The sequence below is a fragment of the Apteryx rowi genome, unplaced genomic scaffold, assembly GCF_003343035.1.
Source record: "Apteryx rowi isolate R43461 unplaced genomic scaffold, aptRow1 scaffold_3, whole genome shotgun sequence".
NCBI classification, from domain to species: domain Eukaryota; kingdom Metazoa; phylum Chordata; class Aves; order Apterygiformes; family Apterygidae; genus Apteryx; species Apteryx rowi.
In genome coordinates, this window is record NW_020449418.1 from 1,750,855 (window position 1) to 1,764,764 (window position 13,910).

A 13,910-nucleotide genomic window follows, 5' to 3' on the forward strand; every position below is an offset into this window, starting at 1 on the left:
TTGCGCAGGACGCTGCTGAAAAGACGAGGTCTCCTGCATTCCAAATGAGTCCAGCCCTGCACGTCATGCAGTCATATTACAAGCAACATGCATTTAGAGTAATTCAAATTTTGAGTTATAAAGAAACATGATTCAAAATTAATCCCAGATGATCTCAAAAGCAGCTCTTATTTTCAGCTATTACCAGGGGAAATTCCTTTCACAAGACAACGAAGGCTAGAGCATCAATGCCAGAACGAGACAAGACGAGAAGGAAAAAGACACGTAGATAGCGTACTTTCAAGATCAGATAGTTCAGATACACTCTGAGCTCACCCAGGTAGTTAATTGGTTATTGCTTTTTTTGGTAAAATTATGGAAGAATCACTATGAATAATTCCAGGAAAAAAATCTTTCCTTTGGAATGCAGTTCTAAACAATCCTCTAGCAGAAACATGGAAAAAATCTTACATACTTTTGCTTTTTAAGGGTTATAAAGATTGCACCAGCATGACAATGATATGTAGCACTTTCATTTAATAATATCTATGTAAAACCTATATTGAAGCACAAATTTCCAACTCATTTATTGAAAGCATGGTCAATACTGTACTTGGGAATTTCTATAAATAGCTTACAATCATGCAATTTAAGACTGGATTTTGGAAGATTTTGGAATCTAAACCACACAGTTATGCCACCATGCACAGGTCATCATTCTGTTCCTTCCAGCAAGAATGCAGCTATCAGGAACATTTCACACTTAGATCAACTGTGCATTTAAGTATCACTTGCTTTCAACACCCACTGAATAAAAATAGAACAGGACAATGGAGAAAGCTTAAAAAAAAAAAAGCCACACACTAATTTAATAATGCATTTTTAAACTGCTGGCCCTATATTATGCATTTCCTATACAATTCATGTCAATGCAAATTTCAGTATCAACTTCAACAAAGCCAGAATTTAATCCATGGAGTTCACTCAAGAATTTTAAAGGAGGGTAAAACAAAAGTTCAGTGGCCATAACTAAAGTAACTAAAAATATGACAAAGAATATTGTCTGTCTGAATCCTACCCTGTGTTTTGTCTCCATTAATTCCCCTACCTTAAAGGGAGACAATTGTGTCAACTTTCTTTCAAATGGTATTTCACAGTCACTTAACCTCTTTGCCTCAGTCTTCAACATCTGTACAAAATGGGGAAACAAAGCTTACTGCCTCTTGTAAATACTATGAGGCTAGGTTAAAAGTATGCTGAGATACTTGGTAATATCTGTTCTAAGAACGAAGAGATCTGCTTCCTCATTAACATTTTTCTCAATATTTTTATCTTTCAAATGTATACAAAGCAAATTCCAATCACAAAACTGTCTACTAATGGATACATTTGGTTTTGATAAAGATGCCATCATACCCTTTCAGGTCTTGGTTTTGCTTGTCTGATTATCCGAAAACTTTATCCTTATGAATACAGATTCTCAGAAATATTTTCAAAGTGATCACACTAAGATCGGACACCACAGCGCTGAACTGCGTAAGAAATTGAGAAGTCAGACTCTTACTATACTTGGAGTCAAATTAACATAAAAATATCATTCACTTAAACAATTTCACAAAACTACACCTCAAAACCACAAGTGATTTATTCTCTATTGATGATATAAAATAACCTTCCTGAATCTTCAAGCCAGATGTCAGGAACAGATCTGATGACTTCCATGGGTTTTGGATCAGGCCTGATGTCCTCTGGAATCCAACAACTAAACTGTGTATTTACTTCATATCTTTGAAACCAACCATCTCAAAGCAATAGTGACTTGTGAACATAGTGTTCTAAGATTAGCAAGGGCATTTCTTGGTTCTTTAAATGGCATCTTTTAGACCATGATTTAGGTTTGTTTCATTCCACAACAATTTATACATTAAAATAAACAAATGCAAACAATGAAGTTTTTTAATTTACCAACACATATTCTAAACTGTATGTAGAGGAGTAATGTTTTAAGAGATATGATTGACATGGAAAAGAAGTTTATCTTTTAAGAGGTAACCTTTCCCTTTGAGATTTTGAAAAAGGTCAGTATAAGCTGTTTAATACTGTAAGTATCTTGCATAGCACATAAAGAGCTTAAACTTTTAAGCTTTTTTTCTTCTGCCTTTCATGTTCTGGACAGCACAGCTTKGAGCATTAAAAGGAGGCTCACGGAAGCATCACTTGTTTAAAAAGTATGAAATCCGTAGAACTATGTTCTGAAAAAAAAAGTCCTCTTGTGCACAGCTTAAGGTATGTAGATCTAAGGGAAATGAAAAACTATGAACCTATTTCATTTCCTGTATACCGTGCCAGTTAACTCAAATTACAAAAAAACTTATTACATTATAAATATGTAATAATGAACCTTAACTTTCTGAAGTGTATGTAACCTCCTCGAACTTGCACAGAGATACATATAAGCATATGTAAAAAAGGATACTGCAAATGGGCACCACTGTGTGGACACAAAGAAAAGTAACTTCTGAAACACAGATCAACTACTTCATCCATCCAAATTCATTAGTAGACATTAACACACTATTTTTTAGTACACTAACAACATCAGCGTATCTACTTGTGGTAGGACAGCACACTGAGAACAACCAACAGAAGGCTGGGTCTCTGCCCAGGAGCAGAACTCTATTTGTTCGGCCAGGACACTGAAGACTTCCTACAGAGCTGTGCTTCCTACGCATTTGCTGAATAACGAATGTACACTATAACATACCGGAGAGTAACAGAAGAGCCTACCAGGCTCAAGCAATCTGCAGTAACAATAGAACTTCGACAAACTCTACTGCAATGGTGATAAACTCTTTTGATGCCTAACACAAAACTTAAAAATAAATAAATAAATAAAATAAAAGCCACTGCAGCTCATGACTATATCTATGCTGTAAAGCAAATGCATTGCAGGCTACGACACACAGTCCTGGTTCCTCATGCACATTCTTGCTGTGTTTGCGCTGTATCTTGAGACAACACCTCAGTAAGCACCATTCACCCCCCTGCCCAAACCTCCTTTGATTCTTCCAACAGGTCCTTGAAATTGGTGATTTAAGTGCATCCTGGAGTCCTGGTCCCCTAAAAAACACTTATCTTACAATCTATAAACTGGCACTGCCAAAATTCTGCACAGGCACCAAGAACACGTAAGTACTTTTGCCAGTGGCTCACCGTTGCTAGGTATATTTTGACATTTCATTTTAGGTCAGTATGCTAAATCCCCCAGAATGACTCCCTAAAACTCAGATTATACAGATTGTTATGCTGAGTTCAACCACAAGCGCTCCATTTGAATTCCAGCATTTGTGATGTCCCTTAATTTTCATATAATGTTTACAGAAAGAAAACAGCCATAAATCTATTAAAACAACTGTGGCATCACACTGCCACATATAAGGATTCAAGAAGGCTGCACTGAGAAGAACAGCCGTGGCTGAACTAATTAAGCTTTGACAATACAAGCCTGTTTTGAAAGAATGTGAGGTGGTTCTCTGCAGGAGGTTTGCAGTCTCAGGGAATGCAGAAGGAAACTATCTTAAAGTAAGCAGGACTGGGGTACTCTACCCTAGGATGGTACAGTCAAAAAGTCTTTGTTTGTGCTTTATGCCAACTTTCCCACATTTTCTCTGCAAAAGGAAAAGACAATGGGAGAAGGCAGCAGTGCTAAGAGGACATTTTTGTAAATAATCTTAATAACTAATATAACTTTGTTCCATTATATGCAAACTTTTTTTTTAAAGGATTTCTATATTTTCTCCAAGATTAAAAATAGCTGACTGATTTCACACATGAAGTATTTTCTTTTCAAAATTGAATTAATCTTGAAGTGACTAAAACACAGCTCCCCAACACATTACTCCAGGGTATCTATCCAGGGAATATATTACTCCAGGGTAACAGTCAGAGAGAAGGAGGGGAAGAAATGTCTTTTAGTGACAAACAACCATGTACTCCAAGGAGAGGATGAAACAGTGCAAATCTTCCAAAGAATAATAATGATGACGGAGAGAGCCTCCAAGAAGTGATCTAGTACACTATCCTTCTCCAAGGAGATACTAAACACATCCAGCTCATTCCTGAAAGATTGTCTAACCCATTTTTCAATGCCTGTAAAGAGAAGACTCTGTAATTTTGTCAGTCAGGAAATTTTACCAATTTTACCTTTTTTTTTTCATGCCAATTCTTGTCCCACCCACCACAGACCTGGAAAACAAGACTCCTCTCTTTCGCACAGTCGCAGTTTTCTACACATTTGATCATTCCTTTGTATGTGGAGAACCTAGTACTTCTTCCTACTAAATAACACCAAATTTTTCCAGGCCATATTTCCAGGGAATCTAAGTCATTTTGAACTCATCTTTTCATCATTTTACTGGCTATCCTTTCCACTCAGGTGTTACTATGATCAGGAACAGACTCCTGCCAACACTGTACTCGACATAGTCCTCTGTTTTGAAGTCTCTCTGGTCATAGTTTTCTAAACAATTTTATGTAAGTATTATAGTAACTTCATCAAGTCTTTTTCCCTAGCTTATTTTGCTCACACAAAATGGTATCAGAAGTATTAAAAAAATAAATTAAAAACAGAAAAAGTTTTATATATTTGGCCTATTACCTTCTCAAAGAAGGAAATTAAATTGATTTCATCTCCTCTTAACTCACAGGTGATACTGCATTTTGATGGAGATCTAAATAGACAACTGACAGATAGGACTGAACTCAATATGAAAAAAATCTATACTTCTCTGAACAGAGTGCATTTAGAAGATCTGATTTTCATAGAAACAGTGATAAAAACTCAGCAGTCAATGTTAAGCAGTTCAGGTGACTAATTCTCTACAGGTGACTAATTGAGCACTGACTATGTTCATGCTGATAACAATCATATCAATTAACATTTCATTTAACAAGCAGAGCTCTCAGAAATAAAAAATATCAACAGATATTCAGCTATTGGCAGAAGCAGAAGGAAGCATCATGAAAAATAATAGGTAAAATAATAAGTAAAATAACAGGGTATTTTGAATAGCTCTGATAATCGGCTTAAGCTTCTGAAGCACTGAGGCAATACCTATGATGAGTTATTAGTCTCCTTCCTTGCTGATCTGTGAAACAGTTTTGCCACAACATCCCACAGAGATCAGCTTGCCAGTTCAGGAGAGCATGAAAACCATTGCATCTGACCACACAACAGTCTACTGGACCACATCAGCACAATCAGATGGGAAACTATTCAGAAGAACTCATGCAGCAACTCATTTACAGCAACCCACATCTGGTGAGACTCTCTTTCACCTCTTACCTCCGGCAGTATCCTTAACACAGACAATGTGTAAGGGTCATTGGCAGAGCCTTTCAATATAGTGCTGGGCTTTTTTTGTAGAAGTCACATTAGTAAAAATGTTAAATCTAAGAATTGGTTCCTGTTGGTTGTTTTAGTAGTCAAAGTACATTGTCTATACTGAGAACATATTTGCACCAGAAGACTTCCAATGATTTGCATTTATGAAATAGCTTTATGTTCCCTTAAACTAAATTTGAGGTTTTTTTCTCCTGGGTAACTCACTCAAGATTATAGCATGCTTTCAGGTCATTAAAATGTTCTAATTACTGCTCTTGCAAAGCACTTCTAATTTAAAGATAACAGATGTAAATCATGCTACAATTGTTATGCTCTTCCTCACCCCTTCATCTGCAGATTCAAGAAAACCCGATGTTAGCAGTCAAGTTTCACACCAAAAATGCTGGCTCCAGAGTTTTATGCCACATTTAAACATTGATTGCTCATTGTTAAGAAATCTGCAGTTCCAACTCTTAAATTATATTGAAATGAAAACTAAATGAGAAAGTAGAATATTAACTCACAGCTAATAACATTTAACAGCATCACAGCTATGTGATGTCAAGCTCAGGTATGTGTTAGGCGCATCAGGAAAGAAAAAGCTTATTAAATCCTTGGAAGCTGATACTTGCATCTTTCCTGTTATGCAAAGATTCTGTTTTTGCCCCTGATGCTTGCAAGGTTTTTCCAGAGATATTCCTCTGCTGTCAGTCTGAATCTACTATGATCTTCAGTCTAATGATTTTATGTCACCTGAACAGTAATAAATATAGGTCACAAACTCCAATATTTACAAATGGTCAGACATGTCTGTGGAGTCAAGAAAAGGAACTTTTAGACAATGTCCACTTCCTATAAAATGCATATGCTTCTTCAGTGATGCTGGCATAAAGCATTAACCTAGCAACAGCAATCACAACTTCCTTTTCTATTTAGATACAGATAATTACATAACTTGCTACAAAAAACTTGGCTTTGTCTCAGATAATAGAGGTCCACATTTTTTCAGGACCCAAAACAGAAGCTTGATCTCAGCTGATAACTGTGATATTTTTGCTGAAGAAACCACTGTTTTTTAAACTCAGTCGTGCAGTAAAGTAAATCTTTACTTTTTCGTATCTCAGATTACCAAAAAAGGAAAATATATAGTGAACACTCATGCATGTGTAAATAAAAGAAGTTAAAATCTCAACTGATACAATACTCGAATTTCCGAAGACCACATCCCACGGAGAGCTGATGGGCTGTTCTTCTCCTTTTGCTCCACCTTCCTTGTCAACGCCTTGTATCCCAACACCTGCTACAGTGCTCACCATCTCTAATTCTAGGTCAATCTATATGAAACAAAATTATATAAATTGAGTGTACAACAGCAAGCTGAGTCAATACAGATAATCTGAGCTAAATGCCAAAAACAGGATCTTTGCTGACAGAGAGAAACCAAATCCCAACAAGTTTCAGGTATTTCTTTAGATAGGAGGAAAAAAAAAAAGAATGTTTGTATTTCTCTTCCAACTGCACAAAAATGAACACTGACCTGCCAAAGTTAGGTAGAACTTTGGAAAAAAAAGTATAAAGATTTTCTAGAGAAGCATTCAGATGGACAATAGATGTGGATGTTTCATTTTAAACCAGTTTTAATGGAATATACTACAAAAACTCAAATACTGTAACAGTACCTCACATCTCTATATATGATAATCTGTACAAAGCAAATAATTTTTGCAGTTTATTTCACTAGCAAGATTTACAAATAGTCCATGCCCTGGAGGAAAAAATATTTTTTATTTCATTTCTGCCACCTAAATGCCTTTCTCTTTCCCTCCCTTTCTGTGTATTTTCTAAGTCACTGCTAATAAGTATCATGAATTTATTGTGACGACTACGTAGAAAAGTAGAGTCTTGCATGCATAGCATCATCTAACTTCTGCAGCAATAAATGCCTCCCTTTTACACAGCCTGTGTCTTGCATAAGCAGTTGAAAGCATGTGCCTGTAGCTGTTGCATTATATTACCTTAATTCTTTAATCCTGGGATATCCTGATGTCATGTTAGAAACCATGAAAAATGCTGAAGCAGTATGACCCAAATCTTCAGCTGTCCCTGTACTATCTTTGTTACCCAAACCACTTAATTATCTGTGGTCTCCAGGCTACAATGATGAATATTAGTAAGATGAGAACTCTGGAGCAAACTATTGGGGTTTTTTTGTAACAATGCTTCCTTACCAACAGGGCCACCTTGGTCCTTTCCAGAATAAAGCTTGGGAGCAAACTAGAATGTAAAGAGTAGGGAGAGTTTGTAGACTAGTGCTTTGAAGTAAGATAAAAAATTAGCCAATTTAACAGTACAAAGGCACCCCAAATTAAGTAAGTAAGTACTTTCTCTAATAATGAATCAGACACCCAAATACTGGTTAGGATCTAGGTACAAGATGTTCTGAACATGCATAAAATACTTTTAATAATAAGCTAATACTTTATTGCTTCAGCAAATTTAACTTCTAATTATTCTAAATTTGATGTAACCAAATTTAAAGTCAAACTACAATTTATATTGACTAATGTTCCTATGTGCTAAAACCTTGTGTTTAATCCAAAAAATCCACATGCAGATAATTCTCAAATTAAACCAGTTACCTGTCATTTGTAGACCCAACAGCTATGTAACAAAGATGTAGATATCCATTGAACCATAAGAGAACAACAACTGTAGATAAGAATCTGACAGTTTTGGAAGTGAAGCAAAAACAATTTCTGTTTCCAATACTAAGAAAAAATGTTTCTCACAATGAAAGCAAGAAACACTAGGAAAAAAACAAAAACAAACCCAGCTATGTTAGAACAAGTAGTGCATATCGTCTCCATTTGAAAGGATGTATAAATGTATATGTAGCCCTTTAAAAAACAAACTGCACTACAGCACTTATTTATAAGATATTAGGCTAAACTTCCTTCTTGATATAGAATGTATTTGTAAAATAATTCATTTGGTGTAAATTTTCATCTGTGTAGGTGGGATAGGTGTAATAGATCAAACTTTAAATTGTCTTAGGGAAAATTTACCTTTCTAATTAGATGATTTTCTGTATCAGCTACGTAAATAACATTATTTTTTATAGCGATCCCTTGAGGTGAGTTGAAAGCTGCCTCCGAAAATCTTCCATCTTTTCTTCCGCTGTTTGGACCTATCAACGAAACAAAGCAAACTCAAAAGTCATTTTAGAAAAAGGAACTTAAAAATAATCAAAGTGCATATATTTAAATCTGTAAGATAATTACATATTCTAAAAGGTGCTTTCATAGCACCTTGTACAGCTTAAGTTATTAATATTTTATGTAGTCTCATTTTAGTCACTGTGCTTTGTGACAACAATGACAACAATCAGGTGCTATTACGTTTTTCCTTAAGTTCTCTGCATCTTTGGCTTATTCTCTAAAGAAAGGTCTTAATAAGGGTCTAAATTGTTCCTGTTTCATTGCATTAGGAAACAGCAGCAACAAGAGAAGACAAAAATAAGAAATTCAGTCTTTTTATTCCTGATTGCATCAAAGCAAGCCAGCAGCAAAGATTTTAAATTCCAAAACTCAATTTCATTTCAATGATTTAGATTCTGGTGCAAGTTACAAATGAAACTAATACTCAGCAGTGTCTTCTTATGAATAATAATTAGCAAAAAGATGACATGGAACTAATTATGTGAAAAAACAGTGAGAATGATGGAGTGACAGTCTTCTGCACAGCATAATCAAGAAAGAGAAAAGAAACATGACCTGAATAAAACAGTATGAAGGTAAGCATCATATTTTAGAGGGAGTAACATTTAAAGTGCATTAGCAGTATGTGTCAACAGAAGACATTTAGATACATGAGTTATTATGTTTGCATCACATATAGTAACTTTAACCTTTGTGCATTCCCACATTTATTACTGTATGATCAGCTTTATTATATTATTTTCTGGCCACAGAACCATTTAACTGAGTCACTAAAATACACAACTTCCACAACTAACTGTCAGAAGACAGTTTAGACATTAATAAACAGGAAGGGCAGGGGTGCTACTGTAGCAGATTTCACTGGTTCCCCTTGGTAAGCACAAGAGTCCAAATGCCTAGGGGAGGGCACAGAGTGCCACAGGTGGTATCAGCTCAAAGGTTAGGACACTTCCCTCTGAGCTGCTATTTAATGAATATCCCAGAATACAAAAGGGTACCTTGAGAACAGAGACTGCATCTCACAGATCAAACAGAAACCAAATTCCTTGAGTTTCATCATAAGAAATTCTATTTGTAATTTCCTTATAGAAGGGCATTAAGACTGATGCCTTTATCAGGTTAACTAGGATAATTAGTCTGTCTATTCAATGCAGTATTACTTTAAATAATGAGAGATTTTCCTCCGTGCTTAAACAGCAGTGCCAATGGTATTTTTATAAAGCTTGTACTATTCCCACCATGGGTCAGGTATTAGTCAATACTAGATTAAGTAATACACCCCAGGTCGCATACCGGTCTTGATTCAGAGACATAAATGAACCATTGTTTTCAACGGTTTGAAGATACAAACCTTTCCTAAATCTGTCTATAATGGCTGCTTGTAAATGGACTGTCCTGACAGCTATTTACTTGGTGCATTAGGCTGTACTTTTGACCAGCATACTAGATAAAAAAAAAAGAAACAGTTCTAAAYGTTTCATTTATGAAAGAATAAGTCATATAAAAAGTGGGCAAGTTCAACTGAATTTTCTTGATTTGCATTGTAGAGCTGATAGCAATTTATGAAAACAAAGAGATTTTTAAAGTAGGAATGTTCCTAATACAAGGTTTGTAACAAAAGTAAACTTAAAATACTTAACTTTTCTCTATTTCGATAACTTGTTTACATGTTACACTTGAATTTTGATGAGAACACAGGCCTTTTCATAAATATTTAGGCAACTTCATTTTCAGGTGCCTATGCACAGGTACAATGCCACTGTTCTTCAAAATAATTCTCCCCTCCTCTCAAAACCAGACAGGGATCCTACAGAGGGATACTTGTGATTAAAAAAACAACAACAACAACGTTTTTTTCTATTGGGAAGGGAGGCATTACTGTCTCTCTTTTCCCTGCCTTGCTACTGGTAGGTACGTGGGTGTACATCACTTAAATCTAAACCCATCTGCAACTCTTACATAAGGATATAGAATATGCCATTTGTGCTTCATGTTGGACACAACATAAAAAATACTTCAATAAAACAAAGAAAAAAACATTAGACATCTCAACCAGCTGCATTAACAGAGCAATCCTACTGATGGTACTGTATCATATCCCCCCAATATCCACTACAAGTTATTTTAGAAATTTTTTTTCCTAACAATACCTATAAACTGCTAGGTGCTCTAAGAAAAGAGTCAGCATAAGAAAAGCTCTAAGAAAATAATCAGACGAGTAGCCTCAGAGAATATATTCCATTCATAAAATAAAACTACTATAAGAAACTTGCATAACCTTACCTCCAATAGTGTGTAGAATTTGTCCATTTTTCCAGGTAACCAAAATCCTGTGATGTCCAGTGTCTGCTATTACCAACCTTTCTCCTGAATCATCTACAGTCACTTTGCCAGGAAATAGCAAGGGAGAAGGTGGGAGGGAGTCTCTGTATAGCTTTATTCCAATTTTGTTATCTTTGATTTGTCCTCTCTCTTTGTAGAACTTCAGTGCTACAGAAGTAAATAAAAACAACTTCTCTTTGTGTCCCTCTCCAACAAGTGAAAACAGCACGTTGCCACGAGGCCCAAGAATGACAAGAGTTGGCCAGCAGGACACTTCTAGTTCATGCCAAAGTGTTGCATCTGCATCATTTACTACAGGGTGGGCAATATTGTATCTCAGAACTGCACTTCTAATATTATCCAGAACTTTTTCGTTTGGGAATTTCGCTGAATGGACACCAACAATAACAAGACCATCTGAAAGGAAAAGCAGAGTTTTGCATTGAAACATATTTGTATCTGAAATAATAAAAATTTAATAAAAAAAGTAAAAATGAAGCACAGTTATCTCACAATGTAACTTACTGCATTACAGAATGAAAGAAGATTTGAACAAATAATAAATGATTACATCTCAGTAGGAATATAGCTATGTATACAAAATACTGAAACTCGGAAATAAATTATCAGTAAAATTACTGAACTTGACTACCATTACATCTCCAGCTGGCTGACATTTAATATGGCATAAATTGTTTTTAATTCATGAACCTCAGCGTACAAAGGCAGAAAATACTTTCAAAATAATTACGAGTAAGCTGAACAGTTCACCTGATACTTTTTTTTTCAGGTGTTTACCATACCTCTTTGTCTTTTGATTCCCCAACACAATTATCCTTTTTTAGAAAATGAATTATTTTCCACTATTAACTAGAAGTCACAAATGTAACACTGAACTCTGGAAGTCCAGAGTTATCCTGGAATATCTAACTCCAGATAAATAATGAAAAAATGTATAGGCTTCTGAAATCAATACTGTATTCTATATTTCAGCTAAACTGGCAACATTGAAAACTATGACAAATAGTGCTTGTGACATATCAGGCTTAAAACCTTTTTTTTAAAGAAAGGATTAATCATGGATTTTTGCCCCTTCTCTTCACATGTTTAACCTAATTTCTGTATTTGACCTGTAAAGACAATGAAGAGTTTAGGTTTTCCATAATAAGGATAACTTCACTTGAGATCCTAATATGAAAGGTGCTGCATAAGAACAAAGTATTATAATTAAGTTATATACATTGCATATATAGCACCAACCCTAAAATCCATCAAAAGCACACTAGGAAGCAATCAGCTTCTCTGAATAGCTTATTTTCTCAGTTTCATGAAATCAAGCATAGAGATAAAAATCTGTGGCTCAGACTTTAGCTGTTTTTATTCATGTGATAAAAGCAAATTTACTCACTTCTTCCACATGTAGACATTATGGAAGCAGCCCCAAATTTTCCATTCCCCCTATCTACCCAACAGAAAAAGAATGAAGAGCCTTCTTTTAATCAAGTCACTTTTCAATACTTTCTAGGAGCAAAAGAAAGACTACACCCTTTGGGGGGGATTTTAAATTATGTTTTACTAGCAAAATCTCTACCAAATGAAGCAAACAACATGCATGACATCAATATTATACTTCGTCTCACTTCATACTTAGAGAATATTATTAGGCATAAAAATAACCTTCTTATAGCCAAAGTAACCTGTGAATTCTGTGATGATTTTTTTAAACTTTGGAGATCTGAGTAATGCTGGACTAAGTTTTGAAACATATCTATTTACAGAGTCTGTTGCTCACAGCCATCACGATAGAATGAAGCATTTAAGATTTTTCCTAAACAGAGCAAAAAAGGTTACAGCAGTAACCATGCAGTTGTAGAAAACTGCAATACAGTACTTTTAAACCAGAACTGTTAATCTAATAGAAATCCTTAGAAGTTAACCTTACTACTTATCCAAAAATTATGCATGTTTCTGGATAGCAGTAGCATTTTGGAACCACAATAACATCTGGGATCTTTCTACTTCTTTATGCAAATAAAAGTTTTAAATTTTCATCTTTTGTGTCATTCTGAGGAGAGGAGTGAAATCAAACGGGAAAGGAGAATATTCTTACAGTTTACACCCATTCCAGTTAATTTTACTTCAGTATTAGAAAATATTTTGACAACAAAAAGAAATGAATGTCAGCAATGCCATATTATGCCAACACTGAATTTGACTAATTTAGTCTAACATGTTTTCTTCTCAAATTCCTGATCCTTGATTTTCCTAGCACATAAAGAATGCTTCCTGTTACACAAACCCATTCCTGTTAAGAAATCTTTCACTCCCTTACCTGTAGCTACTGATTATATTTGGGCCTTTGCTAAATCCTGCCATTGTTTTTTCTACAGCATTTCAAATTCTTCAAGGCTCTACTGCCAAAACAGTAATCCCAGTTGAGCTGGTTTGAATTTAAGACTGCAGTCTCTTTTTCTTCAGGCTGCTCTTCTTCAGTCTACCTAAAAGAACAGCTGCAAATACCTTCCTCTCCTGCTGCTCTGCAGAACTTTTTTTTTTTTTTAAATCAACTTTGTGTGTAAAAACACACAACCCAATATAGCTAACGGTTCTTCTCCTCACACTTAAAAAATCTCTGCAATTCAGTTGTTACTAAATCCTTACATCTCCTTACAGCTTTGTGAAGCTGCCATCCCAAGTTTTCTTTCTAATCCTACCAGCATGTTTTCTTCTTTGCTGTTCCAAACTGCTGGTAGTAAGAGAACATACATTCAATTTCTCTATTTTGCAATGTAAAAATCCAGCTCCACTTATGAAAGCACTCCCACCATGAACAGCTGTACTGCTGTTTCTAGTGCTTTCACCGTACTTTTAAAAGTTTCAAAGCTTAAACCTATAGTTCCTTAATACAGATTATCGACTAACTCCATAGCACCACATAAAAATGTAGCTGTTCTCTTTTTTACTGTATTATACAATACAAAACCAAAGCATAAATACTCCCTTGTTCC

At 35.2% G+C, this 13,910-nt stretch overlaps 1 protein-coding gene across 1 annotated transcript in view; it reads right to left on the minus strand.

The window, feature by feature from the left end:
• The window catches only part of NHLRC2 (NHL repeat containing 2), a 40,326-nt gene that overhangs the window by 20,650 nt on the left and 5,766 nt on the right, over positions 1 to 13,910 (minus strand). The window contains exons 3-5 of the mRNA XM_026069559.1: positions 10,864 to 11,319; positions 8,428 to 8,549; positions 6,567 to 6,696 (exon numbers count right to left, since the gene is read on the minus strand). Of these exons, the coding sequence (XP_025925344.1) occupies positions 6,567 to 6,696; positions 8,428 to 8,549; positions 10,864 to 11,319 (708 nt within the window). The remainder of the gene's footprint in view (positions 1 to 6,566; positions 6,697 to 8,427; positions 8,550 to 10,863; positions 11,320 to 13,910) is intronic.